Source organism: Lissotriton helveticus, chromosome 4_1 (assembly GCF_964261635.1).
Source record: "Lissotriton helveticus chromosome 4_1, aLisHel1.1, whole genome shotgun sequence".
In the NCBI taxonomy this organism is placed as follows: Eukaryota; Metazoa; Chordata; class Amphibia; order Caudata; family Salamandridae; genus Lissotriton; species Lissotriton helveticus.
In genome coordinates, this window is record NC_136063.1 from 2,038,808,824 (window position 1) to 2,038,835,021 (window position 26,198).

The window sequence follows — 26,198 nt, forward strand, 5'->3', positions numbered from 1 at the left end:
GCAGGCCCTTGAGCCGTGTAAGGAAGATGTGATCACTCACTACAGTGTACCCTCATTTTGTAGATTGTCTTCCTTCTGAAGATAATTCTGATTTTTTTTGGAAGTACTTACGAAGTTAAGCTGGTGGCTAACCAAAATATTGGAACTTCGGCAGATGTTGAGTTTTTGCAGCATATGATTTCAGCCACAACTTATGTCTCAGAAAGATCTGCATGGGTGTGCCTTGCAGGTCTCAGTCCTGATGCACAGCAAAATATTGTGAGTCTATCCTTTCTACAATACTACGTTGTTTGGCTCCCATATTGATTGCAAGATGCTTAAAATGATACCTCATCTCTAAGCCGATTGGCTTAAAAAGGAAAAAACATTTGTCTACATCCAGGTATAAGCACTGTCATCATTATCATTAGCAAGAACAACAAGTCCATTATTGGACCTTTTAAAAGCAAGCCTAAGCTAACCATCGAAGGGAACCTTCCAAGGGGAGGGGCACTATAAAGAAGCATAATAAACTGTACTCGAACATTTCTTATGTAAAGTGTCCAGGAGAGAATGATCTTTGATTAATAGCCTTGATTGTTTCAGATCAGAAAGTATTTATTCAGTTTCATCATGAACATGTGATTTCCATAAAATATCAGAAAGTTAATAAGACGCTTCAAGGTGGATCTAATACACATTCCAAGATATTAAAAGCAGTTGTATCTCCCTTGTTAATAAATATTCTAGTTTAAAAAAAATACAAGGCTGCAACATGGAGAATATTTTGCCAAACATTACTGTGTAAACTCAGATGCAAGACTAGATGCTCAAGTAGAACAAGTATCACTATTCAGTCTGGCTAGAGCAAATCCTTCTGAGCTCATCCTTGGGTGTGGCCTCTTATTGTTGGCCCCTCTTATAAGTAGTGAGCTTGTTATTCTACTCAGTTATAAATGTTAGCAAGGATTCTACAATGCGAAGAAGCTACTTGCATATAATACTGGTCTCCATCATAGGTATCCTTGCTGATTCATGAACAGCCTCCCTCTCCAGGAATCAGGGGACCAGGTCATGAGTTCTGGTTTGACTTTAGTGCAGAACATCAAGATGAGCTGAAGTACAACTCTCACAAGCTGTGCCTCATGGGATTCTTGCAGACTTAAATGCATATTATAGATGTTTTCCTTACTTTAGTTAAGGGCTCTCTGTGCCTATGCCTCTATTTTATTACTTTTTCCCTCGTTCAAAAGTACAAGATAGGGATATTTTTTCTTTATAAATGGAAAACTAAATGGAAGAACAATATCTTTATTTTAATTAGGCATAGTCAATCTAAAATACTGTTTAGAAAGTCACTTATGTGCGCAAAAAAACCCCGTCTAATTTCCCTGGGGTGGGCATTGGTTAAGATATGGTGATTGTATAAAAAGAGATTTCTCTTGTATACAGTGTTTCGGAATCCTGCACGGAGGAGAAGCTGTTCAGTGTTCTTGAATTCAACAACTATACCTCTCATGGAGAAATGGTATTAGATGGTTGTAACTTTTTGCATCCGAGTCCAGGGCATGCAGACTAGTTGTCACTTGTCTATCTTGTAGAGACTGTAGTCCTGATACATTCTGGTGTACACCAATAAAGAGAATGTGAAAAAAAGTATTTCTAGAGTTACAAAACAGAAGTTAAAGTGGAAAGAATATATAAATGACATGGGAGTATACTATTTATTTAGTCTGCTTGTCTTCCTTTTTTATAACTGGCTTTGTTGGTGTCAGTCTTCTAAAATAGAAGTGTAGAAAGTACATAATGTCGAAATTTAATATTTACTTGTGAAATGGTACCACATTTGTAGTTTGATGTGATAGTGGATGTATAGGTACTGAGATATTTATTTTTATATTTTTTTAAAGCTTAAATACAAATGTGCCTATATTTGTCTGCACGATGGCCTACCCCACTGTGCCATGCCCACTGCACATATTTGAACCCTGTTACCGGCTAATGATTCGAAGATGCATGGAGACTGGCACCAAGCAGTTTGGGATGTGTATTAGCGACGCTGTGAAAGGGTGAGTGCTTTTCCATTATTCACTATTTGATGAGTTTTTTTCGGTGCCAAAGTTTTCTGAAAAAAGCCATATTTAATACTTACTGTGAAGGAGACTGCTGCAAGTGTTTACTGCAGTGGCATGTGTTCAATAAAAAAATACAATTTCCTCCAGAAGAATCAAGATTCCACCCATTTATTTATTGGAGCAATGACATTTCATTGTAATTTCTCAAAGTGGTTTGGATTTTGCAGCATCTAGGTATTAACGGACAGGTTAGAGAGTAGAATTAAGCAATTGTGATACTGTGTTGGAATTTACTCTGCTCGCAAATGGGCTCAAGAACCTAGATTTCAATAAAGCCTCCTTTAAGTTACTATTAATAGGGGAAGATTATGGAAAGCAGCTCTCACTTTATATTGATATTAATCTCTTGATGTTGTCGGAGGTGTTGCACTGTGAGGACTAGTCCAAATGAGTAAAAAAAACTGCAAAATTCCCCCCCCCCACCACCCCCTAATACAATTCTTACTCCGAATGGGCTCAAGTGGCGATCTTTTCTTGCACCTACTTTTTTAATCTGTATGAAGGAGACGTCTCAGAATTCTTGCGATCTGCAAGATACTTCCCCCTAAATTAGACGCAGTCCATGTCAATTTCTAAGATTGTTGAAAACCTCGAACTGGTGGGTAATACTCATGTTAGTCTGTAGCGCTTCTCAAGTACTCTCTCTAGATAGTTATTTTAACAGTGTAAATGGGAATTTAAAGAAGATAACATTACAATTTTAGGGAGAGATTTGTTAATGGACATAAAATTCGGAGCATAAAGGATGCGAATGGCTGAGCATTAAATTGAAGTGTCCTGGGTCGAACAGATGGGTGATTGGCTGCTAAATAAGCGAGAAGGCTGGCATACGAAGATTCCAAACCAAGTACCTGCTGCCCTTGCTACCTGTGTTGCACCAGCTTGAGTGAGAGTGCATACCACAGAGGTGCTGCACTTATGGCTCAGGAAGTCACAGGATTGAGCGACAACACAGAGGTTTGGTCTGTGCCTCTGCAGAACATTTCTGTATCTCATGCTGTGGACATTTCCACTGGAGGCATGGAGCTGCATGGGGTATCAGTAGCATAGATGCCCAGTTGGTATTTCTTCTGCAGTGAGTTTCCTTTAACCCTAATTAATTTTGGGGGGAAGTGCTTCTGATTAGCATGCCTCATTGTAAGTTTAAATATCTATCCATTAGGATCCTGATGTGACCCAAACAACATTGCACTTGGAAGGCAATTTTCACATTTTCTACTACTTAAACTTTCATTGCTTCCAAGGACAAAGCAGAAAATTAAAACTAGAAATGGAACAAAAACTGCTTGGTTTTGCACAAAACAGAAGCCCTTATCTACTAAATGACTATGTCATTCAGTCCGTCCTTTATATTTAGCTAACAATATAATCATTTGCCTGCATGACTCAAACAGGAGGACAAGGTTACCTTTAAGAACTGTTTCACAGCGGTTGCGTAAAGTATTGGCAACTTGCTTTCTATTTATAATGAGACTGAGAACAAGGTGTCCTTTTAATCCCTAACAAAGTAAGAAAAGGTGTTCAATGCTACAGTGTTATCCAGGCTGAGTTACTTTAATGCTGTTCTGCTATATACATTGATTGACAAACTTAAGTTAATACATAATATGACAGGGCACCATCTCCAGAGCCGACAACGTATCCTTTCTTGGACTAGGTACATTGGTTAATGATAGAGAAATGGATTGTGTTCATATGTCTCTGCCTGACACTGCGCGTTCTACTGAAACACTCAATCAGGAAAGCTTCAAGAAGCTTCACTTGCTCCCCATTCACAAACACAGCCAATTCAAACTTCTCACACACATCTGCAAAGCCCTACACAACACAGGACCAGAATACCTGAACAGCCGCAGACACTTTCACAAACCCACCAGACACCTACGCTCTGCCTCACCCGCACACAATCCAGCATTCGCAAAAGCAAAACTGGAGGTAGCTCATTCTCCTACATCGTACCCAAGATATGGAACAACCCCCATCAACACATCAAGACCTACTCCTCACTTCTTGAGTTCCACAAGAAGCTGAAAACCTGGCTTTTTGTGTAGGCACCTCTGGGACTACACACCTATACACCGGGCCAAGTGCCTGGATACCCTCAGGTGATTAATGCACTGTACAAATCAACATACCATAAACTGTGTATGCCAAATATATGGTTGCGACAAAATTCTAAGGCCAAACTGGAGAAACCTATGTGTAAAAGTGAACGTTAAAGTTGACAGTCCTTTTCTGTGCAGGCAGCCAGGTAGTGGAAGGCTTTTGAATAATCTCTTAGATTGACATATGATTTTTAGAAACACCTGTAAAACATTGTTATATAAAAGATGATGATTTTACATGTGCTTATTTGGTAGCTAATGTTAATGGTCTGTCTTGATGCAAAGACAACCTTGTGGAATATGCGACGCCCTTCTAATAAAATAACATAACAAAATAGCATAATCTTATGGGATTTCGAGTTTTGCATTCCCATTATAAGTAAGGGTTAAAATATGCTACCATGTAAAGCTGTGTTAGTTAAAATTACGAGACTAGCTGAAGGTGCCACATGGCATAGAGACATTTGAGCGCGAAGGACCCCTGTTGACATACTTTGTGGAAGTTCAGGCTTTGACCCACATCACCCATTAAAGCCAACATTGTGTTTTATCGTTTGTTAAACTGCAAGTAGTAGTAGTGCAGTGAAAGCCACCTCCCTTTATGGACACATGCAAATGTAGTGTAACAACAAGGAAAGCTTCTGTCCCAGTCAAAACAGATACAGATCAGGCAGCAGTGCAAGTTTCCCTTCTCCATTGAAAAGGTGTAGAAGAGCAGTAGAAGCGGTGCAAATCCTCCTGCTTCATAGAGATATATAGCTCAGGGAGCAGCAATTCAAGATACCCTTCATCCCAGAACAGGCACAACAATACAAGGTACCATCCTTCACAGAATATGTACAAGTCATTGATTAGTGGCTTGTAAGTTACACACAGATCTCTGCAGTAAGTGTTTAACCCACTGAACAGAGTTTGAGTGGATAGGTAAATGAATGCACGAGTATTGCTGCCACTCACATTCAATTGTTTTTCTCTTCCAATATTCTTGATATCAGGGTTTCACTCTTAATCTCACTTTCTATGCTGTTGTGATGCTTCACTTGTATCCTCATGCTTCTGCTCTGAAATCTTTGGGTTCTCCATCGTTGGATCTTTCATAGATTTACATGCTTGGAATATTCCCTAACATTGGGGAACAATTCAAACATGTGACTTTATGAATGAATCTTTTGGATACTTCTTCACACCTCGCAGTTTTCTTATGTGGCAATCATCTACTCTCAATAGCGTTTTAGAAAGTTCGTCTAAGTAAAGACAAGTCTACAAATACAATATTTGCCACATACCGAATCCTAAAATGTTATGCTGTAATTTTACAGCTTTAAATATTCTGTGACCTTGCAATTATTATGTATTCAACTGATGCCTCTGATTTGTTTTACATTTCAATAGATTTGCAGATTATGGCTGTATGCTGGAGATCAGAAATGTAGAATTCTTCAGTGACGGTCGCTCGGTTGTGGACAGCATTGGGAAAAGGAGATTTAAAGTAATACAGCATAGCCAGCGTGATGGCTATAATACTGCAGATATTGAATACATTGAAGACAAGAAGGTGGGTGTGAAAAGACGTTTAAAACCATAAGCTATATCTCTAACTTTATGTAACAGAAAGACCATGTGCTCAAATCATTATAAAAGCTATATAGTAGAGACTTTTAAGTAATACATTTACTGTGACTTTTATACGTTATTTGTAGATTTGATTACACGATCAGAAGGCTTTATAATTAGAGGCCATGTCAACCTTCTGGGCATCACATCCTGTGCCATGCGATATACTTGCAGATAGTTGTAAGATGTTCATTGTCAAGTAGAGCACTACTCTCAAAGATGGCATTAATATCTAATCACCACTGTACATTTTCAATACTTTAATTATGTCATAACGAACACTACGTTGCCCTCTTTCTAGAAGAAGAAATATGTTCACAATGATATGGCATTAACAGGACCACTAAACTAGATATTTACCCTGAAGTGTTGGAAACTTTGCTAAAAAAAGAATAGCCTAGATTCTGTCTCAATTGTGAATTGTTTTGCCGATTTTGCCCTAGCACCGGCTGCTGAATGGCATTTTCATGCATTTTGCACCCTTTTTGAAAGTTTTTTTTTTTCATGATGCTTTTTTATGTTGCTCTTCTGGAACTGTGCCACTACTTGAACACATTCAGTGTCTGTGCTGCATTTAAAGGTTTCTGTATCTCATACAATGTTTTGGATTCAAATTTAAGTCCAGTACAACTCTATTATCTTTTTGGGGATGGCTTTGAACCATTCCAGTAATTCTCAACTGGATTGTTTCTAATCCTTTTTTTATCTTCTTGTATATATTTCCACAGAACTAGACACAGTACTCAAAGTAACTTAATTGATTGATACAGTGGAAACACAATATTACATTTTTCTTTCCTTGATCACCCAACGTTTCACAAACTCTTCATGCTAGCATTGGACAAATGCATTCATTTTGGGAAGGTCACAGGCTCAAACCCCATGAATATTATCATCCTTCAGAGGTCGATATAATGAGTGCTATTGAGTTGGATAATAAGTCCATGTTATCAGTGCCTGGAAACCAAACAAATGGTGCAGTTTACCATATAACTACTTATTATTGTTACTGCCCTTTTACGCTATTTGGAAACTTACAGTTCTTGGATGTGATAACTCCAATGAAGCCTAAATCCCCAATACATCATAGAATTGCAGAGAGTGCTCTGACTTAGTGTGTTGACAAATCAAAACCCGTTGGTTAACAAGACCCAGTTTAAAGTTTTGATTACAGACCGAGTAAGGCTATCTGCGACAAGGTATAATGAGATGTATTATTTTATCTCCTGTGCTGGTGACATCTTTTCCCTTAGGGACAGTACAGAAATAGATATCACTACACTGAAAAATGTCCATAGGCATATTAGTGGCCCGCCAAGCCCTTGGATCACCACAAAGTTATAATTGTAAATTGTATGGTACAGGAATTTAGCACTTTTAAAGAAACCCATGTTATCTTCCATTATCTGACGAGAAAACCAAAACATTGGCAATAGTGTTTTATTGTGGAAACCAGGTCATTATTTCCTTGGGGGGGGTCCTACTGATTAGTTACAAATGGACTTTGGTATGCAAAGTATTCAGATTCCTTCAGTGACTGGCCCTCAGTTCCCTGTGCATATATAACTTAACCAGGTTTGTCATTGCGTAGTACTGTTGTACTTTGTTTCTTTTATTTACACTGCAATACTTCACATGCATTTTCACTGTGGTTCTGGTTGCACTCCGTTTCACCATGTTATTGTAGCCAACAGCAAACCATACTGCATCAGCTACAGCTTGAGGATCCAAGAGTTTTAGAGCCAGGCTTCCGTTTTTGTACTCTGCTCTTGAAATGTTCGTTGTATCGCTTTTGTACTGTTAAAAAAACTAAAATCTCAATAAAATGATGTTAAAAAGTTTTGAAAAACACTCCAATAGAGAGGAAAAATAATAGTTCATAAAAATCTGCTACAAATAACTCTTATGTTGCACGTATTTCTGGTGTGTGTAGGTAGGTATTTGGATTATGTGTTCATTAGGTATGTTAATGTTATTTTCAACGTATTTATCTTTTTTGTGGTTGTCAATAAGAACTTAAAATTTTGATGCACAGATTATTGTATTCCAGACATCTTGATTAGTAAATATTACTTGATAGTACTACTATTTTTAAAAATCCTAAGGAAATCTTGGCGACAACACTAACCATTCATTTGATATTTTTTCAGGTGCAAGGAATGGATTGTGCTGAACTTCTCGCTTTACATGACTCTGTTTATGATCAGGCTTATACATGGTTCAACTCACTTAAAGAAGCACTTAAGAGTCGAATTCTTGGTCACTTTGGTCCAATGCCATCAAAGGATCCTGACCCACAGGTACATCTTATTTTAAGCAGAGATTATTATACATTTGAAATTACATTCTGTCAAGAATACCTTTTAGCCAATCCAGCCCCTTCCCGCAGTAACATAGTGCCATTGAAAACCCTTAAGGTAAACTATATTTAAGCCAATAAAACTGTACTTTGCCGCCTCATTTCTGAAGCTTGAGAAAAACAACTTTAGTGGCTGTGCCCCCTCACTTTGGATTAGTGTTAAAAAAGTATGAGTGACAGAAAATAACAAAGGCTTTTTTTAAATAATCAACAAAACATAGATTACAGAAATCTTGCAACTTTAAACCCAAAACAGAGTATTGGCATACACACGAGGTTGGTTTTGGCATTTTCTAACATTTCTGACTTTTAGTTATCTTATTCATTTTGTAATATGCTCGCTCGTGAAAACTGCCACTGGTACGGCAGATTCTTAACTTTCATTTATAATTTATGGATTTAAAGCAGTTCCTAACCCCTCCCTGGTGGGCAAGCCCTTTGAGCTCCCTGGCCAACACATGCACCCCCACCCCCCTTTGTGATCACAGATGTGTGTCATCATTCTGGCATTCGTTCTGTTTTGTCTACTCCAGCAATCGTATTTGATGCATTTAATCCTGGACTCGATGAGTGCAAAATTCCCTTTAGTTACAAATTGCCATTTGAGATTTTTATTTCAGTGCAGCAGTAGTATACTTCTGCCTGCACGCTTGGTCCTCATCCTTGTATATGCTACAATCTTTGGAGTTTAAAGAATGTAATTCTTACTGGATGTGCAACGGGATCTCGGTCAGATGCTACCTGTTTAAATCTTCTGCCAAACAAGTCCCAAGCACCGCAGCCATCTTAAAGCACAAGAGTGGCCGGTCCTGGGACAGAGAGAGACTCTTAACGAGGAAGTGGCGTTGGACCGAAAATGTCTATATTTCAACACGCCAAAAGAACAGATGTTGGACGAAATGCTGAACAAATCAAACATTTACCCCTAGTCACAGATCTGGGTTAAATCCGCCACAAACTGGGGTGGCATGATGAGCAAAACAACAATGGATTTAACCCAGATTTCTTGAGTGGGGATGAGTGTTTGAAAAGTTTCAGCACTCCGTCCATCATCTTGTTGTGTTTTCTAGGTTCGCCCCAATTGGCCAAGGGTATGTTCAGGCGTGGGTCCCTTGCTCACTAGGCCACTGGATTCAAGCTAACCTGGCTGATGAGGGCTGATACCCCAAAACCGGTCCCAGGATGCTTGTTTCTGGTCCACAGAGGACCTGCCCTCGCAGTTCGGGCTGGCCTGTTCACATGGGGAGCAGGGTCAAGAGTGATATGCATATGGCTGGGTCCAAACTGGGGTGACATTATGAGCAAAAGAGCGATGGATTTAACCCACGTCTCTTGACTGGGGGTGAGTGTTTAAAAAATGTCTGCACTCTGGCCATCACCTTGTTGTGTGTGCTAAGGGTGCTAAGGTTTTGAGTGGGTAGCACTTTAAAAAAAACATGCCAAATGTAGTAACCTTCTTCCTACCATACTCAGAGATCCTGTCCACACTCCATAGTTGAATAACACCTGGCTAGGGAAAATACCTTCTGGTAGTATTGATGTGGGTTCTGCGTTTGTCTTCCAGACAATACTCCCAGAATAAAGCGATACAAAAGGGGATGATGGACGGAGCGTTTGAGCAAATCAAACACTCACCCCCAGTCAACTGATCTGGGTTTAATCCATCACCATTCTTTAGCCCACTCAGCCACCCCAGTTCAGACATGGCCATTATGCAAATCAGTCTGACCCTGTGCCTCATGGGAACAGCCCAGCCCGAACTGCCAAGCCATGTCTTCCCTGGACCGGAAACAAGCATCCTGGGACCGGTTTCGGATTCATAATCCTCATCAGCCAGGCAATCTTGAATCCAGTGGCCAAGTGAGCAAGGGACTCACGTCTGAGCATACCCTGCCACACTTAGGGCGAACAAAGCGATACAAAAGGGGATGATGAACGGAGCGTTTGAGCAAATCAAACACTCACCCCCAGTCAACTGATCTAGGTTTAATCCAACACCATTCTTTAGCCCACTCAGCCACCCCATTTCAGACATGGCTATATGCAAATCAGTCTGACCCTGTGCCTCATGGGAACAGTCCAGTCCGAACTGCCAAGCCATGTCTTCCATGGACCGGAAACAAGCATCCTGGGACCGGTTTCGGATTCATAATCCTCATAAGGCATCAGGAATAGGCAGTCCATGTCCATTTTTGCGGCCCTGAGTGTCTATAAAAACGTTTTTTTTGTGGATATGTACGTGTGTGTGGTTTATTGATTTCATTTAAATAGTTTATTTTCTTTTATTGTTTCCTATGGGGTGTAGTGTTTACTGTAAAGCCTGCCTACAATGTTTGGTGTTGCAGTACTAGTGGTTGACGATGTGCGGTACTTGCCTTACTCCAAGGCTGAGCTGTATGACATTTAAGCCTGTTTGTCACCATCAGGTCTCTAGTAGAATTAGAAGAATTTTTGTGAATGGCAATTGTGATACCTTTATGTGTATGTGTGGTAGCCTGTCCCTCCCTAAACCACTCCTTCAGTTGTCCTTAACTCAACCCACTTTTTAACAGATGGTTACATTTTCCCATCACTTACGAGAATGCAGATCGCTGCCACTGGGGCAGAAATCTCCTTATAGAAAGGATAGGATAGGAGAGGTGGAGGTGGAGATCTCCACCATGGGTATGGGAATTTCATGTTATAATACATAAAAGTAGTACTACTGGCATACTACTTTACGTCCTCCATAAACGCCTTTTGTGAATCAAGCTCAAAGAGGTTTCACTTGCTAAATGTTGTCATTACCAATATGCAAATATTGAGTGATGGACTAGACGTGGTGATGACCTGGTAAACATAGTTCAAGCTTGTGAATCCATGAAAGAGCCTATGCTACAGGAAGTATCTCTCAATATCAGGCTGAGACCTCCAGTAGCCAATGTTTGTACAGCAGTATATCAATACAGCAATTAACATTGATAACAAGTGGACAAACAATGTAAACAATCTCTAGCCCATCCACCTCATTATATGACCTGAGCTCCGGCCAGTCAGGTGGAGGAGCTCAGGGTGATCAAATAACCGTCGAAATCCCTTTAATTCCACTAAGTTTCTTTTCTCCACTGGATTTTTTGACTGAAACCCATCTAAGAAATTGTCAAAGACTATGACTACTTCATTTTTCTGAAAGCTTGAAGTTTCGTTTTTTTTATTATGGTGAATAAACCATCGAAGAATTCTCTCAGCCATGGACACTCTACAGGTTATGTGGCACTGTGTATCGAAAAAGGTATACATGGGTGACCTACAAACTAAATGTATTTATTGCTTTCTGCAATCTGGTCACACATACAAGCATTACCAGATATCTGCAGCTTTAACTCCAAAACCTTGAAACACTGAGAGGGTAGCGTTCTATGTCTACTCAGTGACAAATCACCAGGTCTTCAGAAACAAAGCTCTCTGAATTCTAAAAATTGCAAACATTAAGACTTTGGATCTAGGGAAGCTACTGGGTCTACTTCAGAACCCAGTCTTTCTCCCACAAAAAGACCCTCTGTGCATACCTCGAGTGAACAGATTTTTGGTCATAGTGAAGTTCCACCTGTGATGTCAGTCGTTTTGCAGGTGAAAAAGAATTCAAGGTCAGTGCCTCCATCATCTGCAACTATGAATTATACTCCATTGACTGAAAAAAATTTCATTAGAGACATTACCAAACTTTTAAAGTGTTGGTGTCGTTGTCACCAATAGTTCCATCATTATAAATGTTAGTCGATGAGAGATTACTCTGTGTTGACGAAACAACTGTTGACTACGACTCATTCCCCAAAGTCTGCACTGTCACTCAAGAAATCATCTTATCAATGAAAAAACACTGCCATCATCATCGTTGGCAAAAACGTTAATGATGAGGAAACCAATGCTTTTAACAAAGGCATTGTCAACGAATAAACCACCTCTGTCGACGAAATTTGTCGTCGATCACCAAACCATCTTTGATGAAGGCTTCAACAATGAGGCAGGGGCCTCTGTCGACAGACACACTGGCTTCTACCGTCCAGAGGATAAAATCTATCACATCATCCACGTCATCACTAATAGTGGCAGTGACAACATTATCTGCAGTTTTACATGTCACTACAATCACCACTGCTTTGCCTCAGATGCTGATTACCTCTGTTACCCTTTTTTCAGTTGGTACCCCAAAGACAATTACAGCAAAATCACCAGAACAGTTCCTAGATGATTCAGAACGGTCTCCTGCTCATACTGACAGGATCTCTGATGAGCACTGTGACAGAGACCTAAACTACACTAATGATGTTATGTCAGATCGGCCTCCCAAATAGAAAGGCCACTTGACTTGGACATACATTTTGTTCCAGAAAGCTCAAGGTAATGACAACATAGAAGACTCGTATGACTGCCTAGAGCCATGCTACTCTGGTGTCTCGCACAAAATGCAGATTCCACACACTTCTATCTTTCAAATTGTAGGAGTACCCTTCGGAAATTTTCCAAGTTATGAAAAATACAATGCTAGACCTTTATAGAGGATTTCTGCCAAATAGACCCATGGCCCCCTTCATGATTCGCCTCTAGACTTGAAACTTAGACCACTGACGTGCAATGAAACAACCTGCCACATCAGATAAATATTTCTCATGAAGAACCAACGGAATTGCCAAGAAGAGGTACAGGGATGAAATACCTTCTGAGTTAGAATATGAAGAAGAATACGATTTCCCCAATCATGACACAGACTCCACTCTTGAGGATAAACAAGATTCCAATTGGGAAGTCTATTTGCGAACAGAACAGTCAACACTAGATCTGGTTATCTGGCTCCGAGGGTCTCCCCACCAGGTGACATTTACACCGTTCACATTTTAGTGGGTAGGCCCGCTCCAAAATCTAATTTGCTGGTGGCAGCAGTAAAGAAAAAAAATAGATTTGATTTCAAAGATGAAAATGGAAGATCAGTCAGAACAATTGCAGTGCTTCATTATATTTAGGAAGAATGACTTAGTTGCAATCAGAACAGGAGCCAAGCTAATAGCAAACCTGGAAAAGAAATACAAAGCACCTTATACAGCACCTGTGTGCTTGCTGAACCAGATCGATACAAACTCCATGATCTCGGCTGCAAGGCAGACTTCACGTAACCCAGCTACTACATGTGTGGTTTCAACAGACAAAGAAGGCTGGATACAATTGGAAGAGGATTGTGGTGTTCACCACAACAGTAGTAAAGATTGGCAACGCAAGTGCAGTCCTGTCAAGATATCACTGACAAATATGGAATGACATATCACTGTTTCTCAACAAACTTCCAAAGGATTGTAAAGACCAAATAAAACCAATTCCCACAAAGTGAAATCACATCAGCTGCCCCCATAGATATAGCCCTAGTGTCATCCAACACTGCCTTTATTCAAATGGCAACAGGGCAGTTGCAGGCGATGTTCCTGGATATGCTCCACAACCTTCTGACTAGAGTTGCAGTCAAACGTCATCAACATGGCCTTTAATGGTCATCAGCTATATGTATTGCATATTGATAAGGCCTTACAGTTAATTAAAACTGATATCAGAAGAGCAAACGTCTTAAAAATTATTTAAAAGACTACCTTATTTTTTCTATAAAAGACAATAATATGGGCAAAGGTCTTACAAGCTCGGGACTTCATCCATTTATCCTCCCTACAGACAGGGATTATGTAAAGAGGCAAATAGGAAACAAACAACAAAGTAAGAGTAGAGGCCTGTCAGCAAACAAGGGCCATGACAGAATATGAAGAATCTGATAGCCAGAGCAGCCCACCTTCATCATCGTTCATGCCAATGACAGGAAAGGTGAAGTTGTATTTACCCGCATGGTAAACTATAACATCAGATGGATGGTGACCTGAAGTAATAGACACAAAACAATTTACATTGATGTTGCCAAATGCACCTCCCATCAAAGAGAAGCATGACTACTTGGAGGCACTGCTCCTCAGAAATTCTATATGACCAGTAGCAGAAACCGAAAAATCTGGTATTTTATTCAAGTTACCTACTTATCTGCAAAAAGAACGGGGAGTGGTGGCCATCATGGATTTCCGAGCATTAAATAAGGTTGTAAAAAGGCAAACTCTCAAAATGTTACCCACTGCAATCGATAAACAAGAATGATTATATGGCATCAGTATATATAGAACAGGGTGCTACAAGGTAGGTCCTGGAGGGCCGGATCCATGCCAGATCTTTAGCATATCCCCGTTCAGATAAATGTAGTTGCTTAAAAATCTGCCATGGATCCAGGACCGACTTTGGAGAAGCCTGATATAGAAGATGCATATTTCATTCTGCTGATCCATCATAAGCACTGGAGATACCACAGCTTCATAGTAGATGGACATCACTACCAGTTGAAATCACTTCTGAAGTCAGTACCCAGGGGGTTCATAAAACGTGTGGCTCAAGTAGCGGTTTACTTGCCTTGTCAAGGGAGAATAATATATCTGCACCTCTACAGCTGGCTTATCAAAGCACCATTGCCTCAGCAAACAGTTTCTGCACTATCTTAAATAAGGACCTGCTAATCAAAATTGGGGCTCACACTGAACATCGAGTCTCTCCTAGTGCTAATACAGAAAATATTGTTTTAAGGGCAAACATCTCTTCAAATCAGCTAAAAGTGTATCCATCGCAAGAAAGGATACAAAAAGCTTCTCACTGTGATTCAGGATAACAGTAAGGACTGTGGCGGTGGGATTAAAACACCTCATCATCCTATCCATAAAACCAGTTCTGTATTTACAGAATGAGACAACAGATGCACTCAGCAGAAAGCACGTGGATATCCATGAATGGGAAATATACAGCAATCAGTCAGATTGGATCTTCAAACGATGGGGCAAGCTGCAACTTAAACGGTTTGCGATGCCAGAGAATGCCAAATGCCAAACCTACATAAGCAGGTTGTCGTGTCCAGACTTTCAGGTAGAATTGTTTTTTACACCCTTGTTAGAAAAACGTATCTTCTTCCATTAAGCCACGGTTTAAAGTTCCAACAACTTTCCATCTAAATGAAAAAGTACATCCACCAACCTTTTTTCCTCAACCGCCTACAGCTGCAGAGAAAGCGCTACACATCACTTGATATCTAAAGATGGGTAAAATTATATCTGAAAAATACAAAAGACTTTAGAAGAACTGACCAGTTGTTTGTTTCTCATGGAAACACTAACCAAGGCATCCTTCTGTCTAAGTAGATAATTTTGAGCTGGATCACTGCATGAATTTTATATATCCATATAAAAGCCGGCAGATATTTGAAATGTTGGATGGGACCTCACTCATAAAGAGTCATGGTGGCGACCATGGTGCTGTTTGCATGTGTACCTTACAAGTCATCTGCAAAGCAGCGATCTGATCTTTGACCCACATCCTCAAAATGCATTACTGTTGGGATGTCAAGTCATGAACTGAAACTGCATTGTTCATGCAGTGCTTCGTAACCGTTTTCAGTAAAGTAATCCCTATTTCCTGCATAAAGAAAATAAGATGCTGCTTTGGTAATTATAATTCAAGCATGTGAATCTATGAACGATACAGTGGTGTAGAGGAAAACGTTATTTTTCTGTAACTTCATTCTGCAGCATTAGTATCTTTTATAAGCCCTCCCCACCCCTGTTAATGAGGTTAATGCATAATTGCTAACAAATTATGAGAATGTGGCAGTTGGAGCGTCTGAGAAGGGTTGGAACCCTGAACATATCCACATCCTAGGCTAAAGTTCAGACCTCATAGGGCCCCATGCATCAAACGAAAAACCGGTCGCTAATGGGCAGATTCTCAGAATCTGCCCCTTTGTGACCAGTATTTTTGCATTTGGGATGCATCATCCCAAATGCAAAAATCGCAATTTAAGGAATTCCAGAATTTGCGATTGCTTAAATTGCGATTGCATTTAAGGAATCACAAATTGCGATTCCTTAAATCCAATGCATGATGCAATTTAAAATTGCAATTTCGCTATTAGGGGTCGCAAATTACCATAAAATGAAACGGGACGGTAATTTGCGAAATCTTTGAAAAATGCACTACAGTGCATTTTTCAAAGTTACATGTTACACACACACACACATGCCCTTGGGGCATGTGTGTCAAGGGCATGTGTGTGCGCAACATGGGTGCACATTACAATTTTAGGGGTGCAACAGGGTGTCCTTTTGGCACCCTTGAAATTGCATGCACATTAGGTACTCGCAAATTGCGCATGCAATTTCCATTCATTCCTTAATTGCAAATCTCAATTTTCGAATCCCAATTAAGGAATTTGTAGGAATCGCTATTTTTTTAGCGAGTCTTACATGCATAGGCTTTTGCGATTCCTCAATAATCGCAATTAAGGAATCGCAAAAGCCTACCTTGATGCATGTGGGGAATAATGAGATGGATGGGCTAGAGATGGCCTACTTATACTTGTCCATTTGTTTTCAATAGTAATTGTTGTATTGGTATCATACTGTACTTCCATTGGCCATCGTGGGTTCCTAACGTGACTTCAGGAGATACTTCAATCATGCGAATCTATGAAGGATAACAGTACTTTTGAACTGTAGTTACAGGTAAGTAACTTTTTCGTCCTTAGTTCTTCCTTTGTCTGCTTTGAAAAGTTGTAAAGATGCCACGTTTAGAAATGTAAAGCTATCTACAGAGCCTATTTTCTGACCACAATTTCTGTACCCCCACAGGTTAACCCTAATGGTCCCTCCTGGTGTTGGTGGGTTCTGGCTGTTCTTCCTTTGGAAAACAAGGCACAACTTCCATTTCTTGCTATGACATCACTGAAGGATCGTCTGAACAGCATTCGGCGTGTTCTAATGTTTATATCTCGCAGTCGATCACGATGATGTAAAAAAATATGTTTTAGTGTTTCACAAGGTATCCAGTTTCAGTAAGATTTGCCAAATTGTTGGTGGCATAACAGGACTTAAAATTGGATCTAAAGTTATCTTCTACTTGTGATTTCCCTGGGTTCTCGCACTTGTTCATTTGTAAATACATAACAAAAACACTCCTTAGTTACTGACCTTTGAAAGGTTGCTTATCCATTTTAATGTGAAGTTGTGTGTAAGTTACATGATATCCTTATACATTGGTGTTTTCTGAACTTTGCATGGGCCCTGTTACATATCGTTGTTGAAGGTTTATATTGTAATTTATTTTTGCATAACTGTCTTTGATAGCCCAATTGAACTTGTAATGTGCTATTTAAATTGTAAATTAGCGGCTTTAATCTATATGTTCCTTGTTGGTTGACTTGTGATTCAGGACCAGCTACATACGAGGTCTGCACTGAAAACACTCTTTAGCCCAAATATGTGTTCGACCCATTCTTTCTTTCATCAGTGTTTGCTCTGTTGATAGAAACTGTGATTATTAACGCCAAACCATTCCAAATATTTGATTTTGCATGGCAGAATGTTTTTTTTACTGTGGCATTCAGTATGGGTACAGCCACCATCTGCCTAACTAGATACCACCAATGAATTATAGTATCTTCACACATTTGTTATTTATGCATGGCTTCACTTTGTTGCGCAGTATCATTTTCTAAAGGCATGTACATTTTTTCAGTTGTATGCTTCTATAGTTATTTTTTAGAAATATCATGTAAAATCTAATGTGACTAATCTCCCTCCGTCAAATTACATTTCCTCTTCGTGTTATTTGCACACTGTAAATTACCGTATTATACAACTTAGCAATCAGTCATACATTAATTTGTGCTATGTATCTTATCTGGTATGCAGTTTGTGCGCCAAGTGAAGTGGAAAGAGTGTATGGATCAATTCCAAAACAACAATATGGCAAATGCAGCATCTCCTTGGTGGCTAATCTTTTGTGATTTGCGTAATATTTCAAATAATAAGTTGTGTATAATTTTACTTATTACCACAAGAAGATTATCTGACACTCTGGTAAAGTTTTATGGCAGTGATATTTTATAATCAGAAATCCTTATGGAAAACAGATTGTCATATACCAGGAGCTGTGAAGAAGCAATATTGCTCATTTAAACTGAGATACATATTTTAGCCTCGCAAGATACAACAAATATTTCTTCCTCGTGTAAAGTACACACAAGAAACTAATGGTATCTGAATTACCATCAAGTGTAGCTTATTTGTAAAGCTCTTATGGAATCTTTAGCAGTGGGATATGTCTTGTACCTCTTTTTGTGCAGTATGTAGTAGGATATCGTTTACAGGTTTAGCATTAATATGATGCAGGTGCAATGTGGTTCATGCGCTTTGAAACAGTACTCTTAAACTAATGTAGTAGTCGTATGATTTCCCTTAATCAGGGTTTCTTATATAAAGTTATTGACAGTTGTCATAAAACTGAATGTTCTCCCGTTTGGGATTATAATTTAGATGCTCTTAAAGTCACTTTACAAGTCACAGTAAGCTTTCAGTGTTAAGGTTCATGAAGAAAATATGAACGTGCTGCTAAAACAAGAGAAGGGAACCATTTATGAAGAATATGGGAATATTGATAGTTTGAATGTAAGTCTCAATTATTCCAAGGTTAACTTTCTTCCTGAATGACTTACTTTGGGTGCCATTTTTTCTGTGAAAATGCAGTGTCAAATAGTACTTAAAGAACAAATACATGTTTTTGCACGTTGGAAATATGAGGGCCTGTTCAGTCAATGTTTTCTTCCATTGCATGTTTGTTTGTAAATCCCTGGTAGAAAATGCATTAAAATATTTTTAAAAGACACACTTTTATATAACTATGTGCAGTAGTAAATGTCTTGACATGGGCCAGCTATACCAAGGATGTGTGCTGGCACATGTCCAAAGGGTATAGCAGGATTCCATATTAGTTGTTATGTGTATACCTAGCTACCTAGTTTTTTACTTTGGACCATTAAATAGAAGTGTGACAATTGAGGGCAATTGTACACAACTAAGGGGCTTATTTACAAGCACCATGCACCACCAGTGCGTCACTTTTAATTTAGGAGAAAGTGGCACACCGACAGCGCAAGGGCCTTGTAAATAAGGCCCTAAATGTTTTACAAATAGTGTTTGAGGGAGTCTAGGAGAGGATGTAGGGTACAGATGAGTCAGGGAGCTGAAAGCTCCTTACTAGTGTAAATCACTGTCATGGATGTCAATTCACCAAAACGCCAGTGGTAGTGGAATTTACATCATCACTCTTTGATGACCAATAACAACATAGGGTTCACCCCTTATCCACCCTTCATTACTCAACAACCTCCTATATGCTGCCTGGGGATTAAAGCAAGCAAGGCACAGAAACTAAATAAGCTAAGCCATGCAAGTCATTGGAACAACAGAAAATAAGCATGTTTCCTAGAACAATGCTTACTTTCTGTTCCTGCTGCTGCCTTCTTGACCTCCTGAGATCAGAGTAGAAATGGCAATTTTGAAGGTACCAAAGGGCAAACTAAAGGCAGCAGCTGTTACTTCTGGCACTCCTGAATTGGCGTCAATGGTCTCTGCGCTATCCTTTCCTTGATTGAATCCTAAAGTAGCCTGGCATACATTACGCCAGGTTGATAGGTCTGGCTGTGTAAAATCAGACCTTAAACTATGCAGCTTCATATATGTAAATTCATGGGGTGGGCCCAACTATGCAGATTTCCACATTCATAACTGGAAATCACCCATAATGTCTAAGGGGCATATTATCAAGAATGGCGTTACAATTATCGCCGTTTCAGCGGCAGGAAAGATAATGGGCTTGATAATATGCCCTTGTGAATTCCCATAGAAGCCTATGTTCTGGTGTGAACATGGGCTTCTATGGGAATTCACAAGGGCATATTATCAAGCCCATTATTGTCGCTTTAGCGGCAGTTTCCTGCCGCTAAAACGGCGATAATTTTAACGCCGTTCTTGATAATATGCCCCCAAGTTTCTTTAGTTTTTTATACATCTGTTTTAAAACTAAGTGTTGTTTTAAAAGCCCCGCTATTGCACTACTAGGTATTTTTGGTAATTCTTTGAACCCTTCCCCACTCTTTGTCCCCTCTCTTCCACGCCACGTTCCACTTCTTCACATCCAATGTAAGTATTAGAAATCCAATTAAATTAAAAACCAAACACGTTTTTCCTTGTAGGGTTAGTTAAAGGTAAAATGCAATAAATGCATGCAATTAAATTAAAAACCAAACACGTTTTTCCTTGTAGGTTTAGTTAAAGGTAAAATGCATTAAATGCATGCACCACGATATGCTATTGACTTCCTTATAGGCAAGAGACTGTAATACAATTCAAATGCAATGTTTGTTCTGTAATCCCGTGAAGATACTGTACGTTGTGCCTTACATGCTGTCTTTATCTTTGAAAGATAATTTATTTCTTTATGTATTGGAATTCAGTGAGTTTGGTTTACTAGCTCCTATGATCATTTGGGGTGAACTTGTATCAAACTCTTCTGCTTGTGTTGTTGTCAAGCTACCTCTGTTTTTTATTACTTTTTTACTTTTTGTTCATGTTGTCAATGATATATAATAATTTGTATTGACATAATAAAGTCAACGGGAAAACTATTTGTGGTGTTGCTTTCATATACTTATTTTGTGGTGGCTTGAAAATGTGTGAATGAATAATTTCTAAATGTATGCCTTTAAGTTAGTATAACATTGGGCCATTATTCCCTTGTAACTGTGTAATTAGTACAATAATTCACATATGTTGCAATGAGATATTTATTGTTGCTTATAGGTTTTGTGGGAATCATTGAATAACAAAAACGAGCATTGTAGCCACCGGACAACGAATAGTCGGAAAAACCAGATAAAAAATACGACAAACTTGAGTAGCACAGAGGTTCCCATAGAGTAACTAAAAAAGATAACAGACACAGAATAAAACAGTAGTCAAATGTAAATAATTGTTGATGAATGCCCTGATGACAGTAATTATCTTCATCCTGCTGGAGGTATAATGTATGTATGCATGCTTTCACATTTGTGTAACACAAACATAGCTGGATTGCAACCAAGTTATGTACATAGTTAAGGATGTATACATTTGCATTTCACAATGAAATATTTAATATTACATTTCTTACATAGTTACAATTGTAAGCAACTTAAGCACTAAACCGTTAATTTTGATATGGAATACCTTTTTTCAAGGGGAATTATAATCCTACATTTAGTTTTAATTTTCTTCCCTTGTGTGGGTCATAGGCAGTGATTGCTTGGTACTAACAGTTGCACCGTCTCAGCCGTTGCCTCTATTAGACCGATCCAGTGTTATCCTAAGTGGAAAAAGTCAACCAGTAAACTTTATATTCAGTATTTCATTGATCTCCATGTTTTCCAGGTTTTGTTTCGTTTATAGTATGTATCAGTGAATTTCTTTTGTTTAGAACGCACTGTCTCATGTATCAGCTCCAGTTGCTTAGTTTCAGGTTGTGTATTTATCGCTCATGATAAAAACTGAATTGACAGCATGTTGGGATGGGAATGTCCCTTGTAGGTTGGGGACCGACTGTTATCATACACATTGTTTCCAGTCCTGTTCTTTTGATGTTGCAACCAAATGCATTTTGGGTCTTGTGGTCTTAGTTTGCCTCCACTGAGAAAATTAAGCCAACATAGCTGAATCCAGTGCTCTATGGGTTTAAAGACCGCACATCAAACAATGTCAGTGATGACATAGAGTGAGGCGGTCATGAGTCCTCTGCATGGTAGTACAGATGTGCAGCCCTGTGCTGAGTGACTCCAGCTGTGGATTTTCTGGTATCCTTATATGTTCGGCCTAGCGTATGGTAACCCTGTGTGTCCTCTGAGCCTAGCCTTAAAATTGCCCATTAGATGCAGAGCTTGGCTCTGATGTCTGGAGAGGGTGTACTATACACGCTCTAGTTGACATGGGTCAACCATCCATATACTGGAGAACGGACAGTGGTGAAAGCAGATCATTGTTCTGATTGATAATACTAGGCAGACCTTTTTAGGTCTCGCCTACGCAGCGAGCAAGCTACATAGGAGAGAGACCTGTAGCCGTCGGCACAGCTTTGGGGGCAAAAACGTGCACACGTTGCATTGCTTGCAATGGTAACGCGTGCACGTCTGGCGATTCCCTTGCAGGAGCGCATGGCGCCATATGGTGGTGCCATATGGTCGCAGTTATCGCACGCACCCGCAAGGGAATCGTGCAGGCCCCCTCACCCTGCTGCCGCACGCATGCTTGTTTAAGCAGGCCGAGGGACACGTGATGTGCAGTCAGCTGCTGCTTCTTCCATCATTGTTGTCAGTACGCCTTTTGAAAGCGACGTTAATCTCTTATCAGGGCTTAACTGAATCACTTGTTGCATTTTTGTCTTCAAAACCCAATTTCAGGTATGTGTCTGACATTCACTTTGACAATAAGAAGCGGTCTTTGAATGACCTAAAGTAATTTATAGGGTGAATAGTGAATTAGTGACTTCTGACGCATCCTGTAAAACACTATAATTAAAATTCAGCGCTCTGGCATGAACAGGGAGCAAATAAAAAAAAAAGGTGCCATGTCAGGAACTACGTGGCGGCCATCTTAGAAGAGTTGTTTGTTTTTACAATGAGAGATCTGCTGCAGGAAAGAATGGGAAACATTAAAACATGTTTATTGTCTTTCATGCTCCTCCTTTCATTAGTAAGAGCACGAATCCTATCAAGTTCATCACAAATAAGAAATAGTAAAGTCAAATCCAAATGGATTTTAAAAGGTATCGTGAACAAATGTAGAATGTAAAAATAGAGCAGTTTCTCCAGAGCACACAAACCTTGTCTAATGCTCCTGTCTTTGACGGTTTTCTGTAGAACCTTCAACTAATCTACAAAGCACAGCGAATCGTGTTTATACTGCATGGTGAGTATCTTTGTTAACCCCTTCGCTACTGGCCCGTTTCCGCCGCTGTGCGGTAAACAAACGAACAGGGCGGGGCCGTGACGAACCCCAGCCGTCATCAGCACACGAGCACCGCGGAGCGTGACGGCTGGGGTTCGTCACCAGCATGCAAGGGGTTAATATTTTAGCCGGAAAGTAAAGGCGTTTTATTACTGTCCTTGACTTCCCTCGTACTTAACGTTGGGCTTGTTTTAGTAGAACTGGCGCATGTGCCACCCGGCCTGGTGTTGAATTGTACTCATAAGCGCCCGGCTGTGTCCTCGAGGGCCGGGTCTCGTGCCATGGAATGTTGAGGAGGGCTCGCCGTAGCCCGACTATTGAGGCTCGGCCATTATCCCGCTGACGAGGCTGCTCCTGGTGGCCAACGGAGGGCCCGTGTAATAAATATATTTACTTTATCTACTCTCTTTGTACTAGGTTTTTGATTGACTTCTCCTGCTCCCCCTCAATTATCCCCGAGCTCCCCGCTTTCCAATGGGCTAAGGCACCCGCTCAGATTTAACCCGTGCTGCCGCTCGAGGTGCTTCAGTGTTGGCATAGCTGCCAAGGTTTCAGATTGCCATGTGTGACATTTTTATAAGTTCAGTGAAATTATGAGTGACATTTCAACGACAATGAGTGACACTATCTTGGGAGTAAAAATCATGCAATGAAACAAGGGAAACTTGTAAATATCAGAAATTACAGCCATTTGAGCAACAAGAACTTCTTGAAACTGTTGCAGAGCACCAGAAATGGAAGGACACTAACTCTAGTGCTCCTGCCTGTAACCGGACTGTACTGTATACTAATGTATAATCATGATATTAAACAAGTTTTTCAGTAGCAGTAAAGTTATGTGTACAAATGTGGACACATGCACAGTTAAATACAAAAATACATACTGGATGCAACTGATAAAGCAGAGAGAGCCCTAGTGGCAAAACACACACAGGCACCCTGTAGTCTAACGATAGTACCCTCAAGTGATTAGTACTGGTACCCAAGAAGGATGACAAGATACAGCAGCCCTGCGGCCAGTGCTGAGATTATTACTGTGAGACTGTCTGAATTTGAAATGAAATCTCAGATCTTGCAAATCACGCAAACCTCAAGGATGATGAGACAGACCAGCCCTGCGCCTGCAGATTTTACTGTGTCTCAATTAACAGATCTCATCTCACTGCAATGCGTGGTGGTGCGCTCCCCGCTATGAAGGAAGTCACAACTGTGATCATCATGAGAGTGGACAGGGGACCTCTGAGGAATGACACGAGTCATAACGGACCCCCTCCCGCTCCCCTCCCCGCCCAGCAGTGCCGAGAGAAACCCATGAATAAACTGCCACACACTGACCCGTATTCTGTGATAAACCCAGTTAGTACTGTGGTGCCCAATGATAAGGATGGGGAGACAGACCAGCCCTTCGGCCTGCAGAGAAATTTACTGTGAATTAAATCAGATCTGCAGATAATAACCAGGTTCACTCAGGAAGGATGACAAGACAGAACTGCCCTGCCTGCAGATCATGCCATTGGGTATGAAATTTATTTTTTTGATCAGACTGTGCGACTACAAGGAGGGTATCAGGACGTGCGCTATCTACTGTTTATTAGGTAGATAATAAACATTAGGAACATACCAGTGGGGTATGTTCCTAATGTTTATTAGGAATATATGATGTTACCACGAATACAAGTTCCACGCATGGCAATACCACGCGAATTTTAGTTCGCAAGTGGCTTTACCACGCTGGAATTTGCAACGAAGGATTATACCACGCATTTTAACCTTCGTTTAAACACAAATAATAAAGAATATTTTCTTACCTGACACCTTCCCGTCTTTCACGAGCAGCCCGTACTTCCATCCACCATCGAAACAAGCGTCAAAACACGTCTGCCAAAATTAAAAAAGGACTACTATTTTGACGTAACGGCACGTCTTTGGGGGAGGCACTTTCCTTTTACCTCGGTGGTACTGAAGTGCGTTTTTTTTAAATTTATTTAACCCGCTCCTTTGTTTATTTTTGGGGGGGAGACCCCCCCAGGCCCCCCCAGCCCCTCCCCCAGCCGACCCCCGCCAACCCCCCAATCCCACGCTGAACGACTGGAAGGAATTCCACGCCTCCCCCTAGCCAGAACGTATATGCGTGGTAAAGACTGTCGTTGAAGGCATACGCGTGGAAAAGACGTTTGCGAGGTAAGTGCCTCGTAGTAAACGTCACGCGTAGAAAAGCCTTCGTTGAAAATGATGTTTCCCGTTTATTAGGAACATACCCCACTGGTTGAAACAGGGCAGTGGACCAAATCGCTGCTAGCAATAATTAGTAATTACTCTGCTCTTCCCTATAAGTCTCAGCCTATACTGTCGTTATTCAGTGCACTTAACTACATCACATGTGGCAGACCGGGGCCTCACCAACACTGTCCTTTGCCCCCATAGCTGTCACACAGAGCCCCCTGCTATTGTGCTTCCTTCACTTTAAATCAATCCAGCATCTTCCTGTATTCCAGTATAGGCAAGACGCGAAGTATGCCTGAACACTGAACCAAAGTTTTCAAATACAATAAAAGGGCCCAGACAATCATAAACAGGACACAATAAAACATTTTAAGAATAAAACATGTTCAGAAGGGTTCTCTGTCTTCTCAGCAAAAGCCATCAAATTGGAGTTGCAAAGTCACTCTTCAAAGGATACAAAATCAAGCAGCAGCTCTGCCTCAACCTCACAAAATGGAAGTCACAGCTTAAAGACATAGGCAAAGTCAATATCTCTGGCTAAATTTATAAGGTCCCAAAGGCGAGACCTATTGGGTATGCCAATGCTTGTTATTATTTAGGCTTGCCCAGGGCACCTACATTCCCCACTAAAGTAATGTTCCTCTAGAATATAATGCCCAGACCTGGTGCTGACCTGCCTATGTACATGTCATGTGCATGATGTATGCATGGTGACAGGTAACAAGACTCTGGTTAGTGTGAGTGTATGGTTGCAGAGACCAGTGCGATCGATTTTGAAGGCCCCTGCTAAAACAGTACAAATTGGAGGGTGTAGTACAGCTTCCTCAAACAGCGATATTGTATTGCTAACATCCTAGAGTAGGAGGGT

The 26,198-nt window shown here is 40.3% G+C and overlaps 1 protein-coding gene across 1 annotated transcript in view; it reads left to right on the forward strand.

Annotated features, from left to right (window-relative positions):
• Window positions 1-20,757, forward strand: part of LONRF3 (LON peptidase N-terminal domain and ring finger 3) — a 44,335-nt gene extending 23,578 nt beyond the window's left edge. Inside the window, exons 9-12 of the mRNA XM_078688676.1 lie at window positions 1,890-2,048; window positions 5,612-5,774; window positions 7,984-8,133; window positions 16,922-20,757. Coding sequence (XP_078544802.1) covers window positions 1,890-2,048; window positions 5,612-5,774; window positions 7,984-8,133; window positions 16,922-17,080 — 631 coding nt within the window. The 3' untranslated portion in view covers window positions 17,081-20,757. The remainder of the gene's footprint in view (window positions 1-1,889; window positions 2,049-5,611; window positions 5,775-7,983; window positions 8,134-16,921) is intronic.
• The last annotated feature ends 5,441 nt before the right edge of the window (window positions 20,758-26,198 follow it).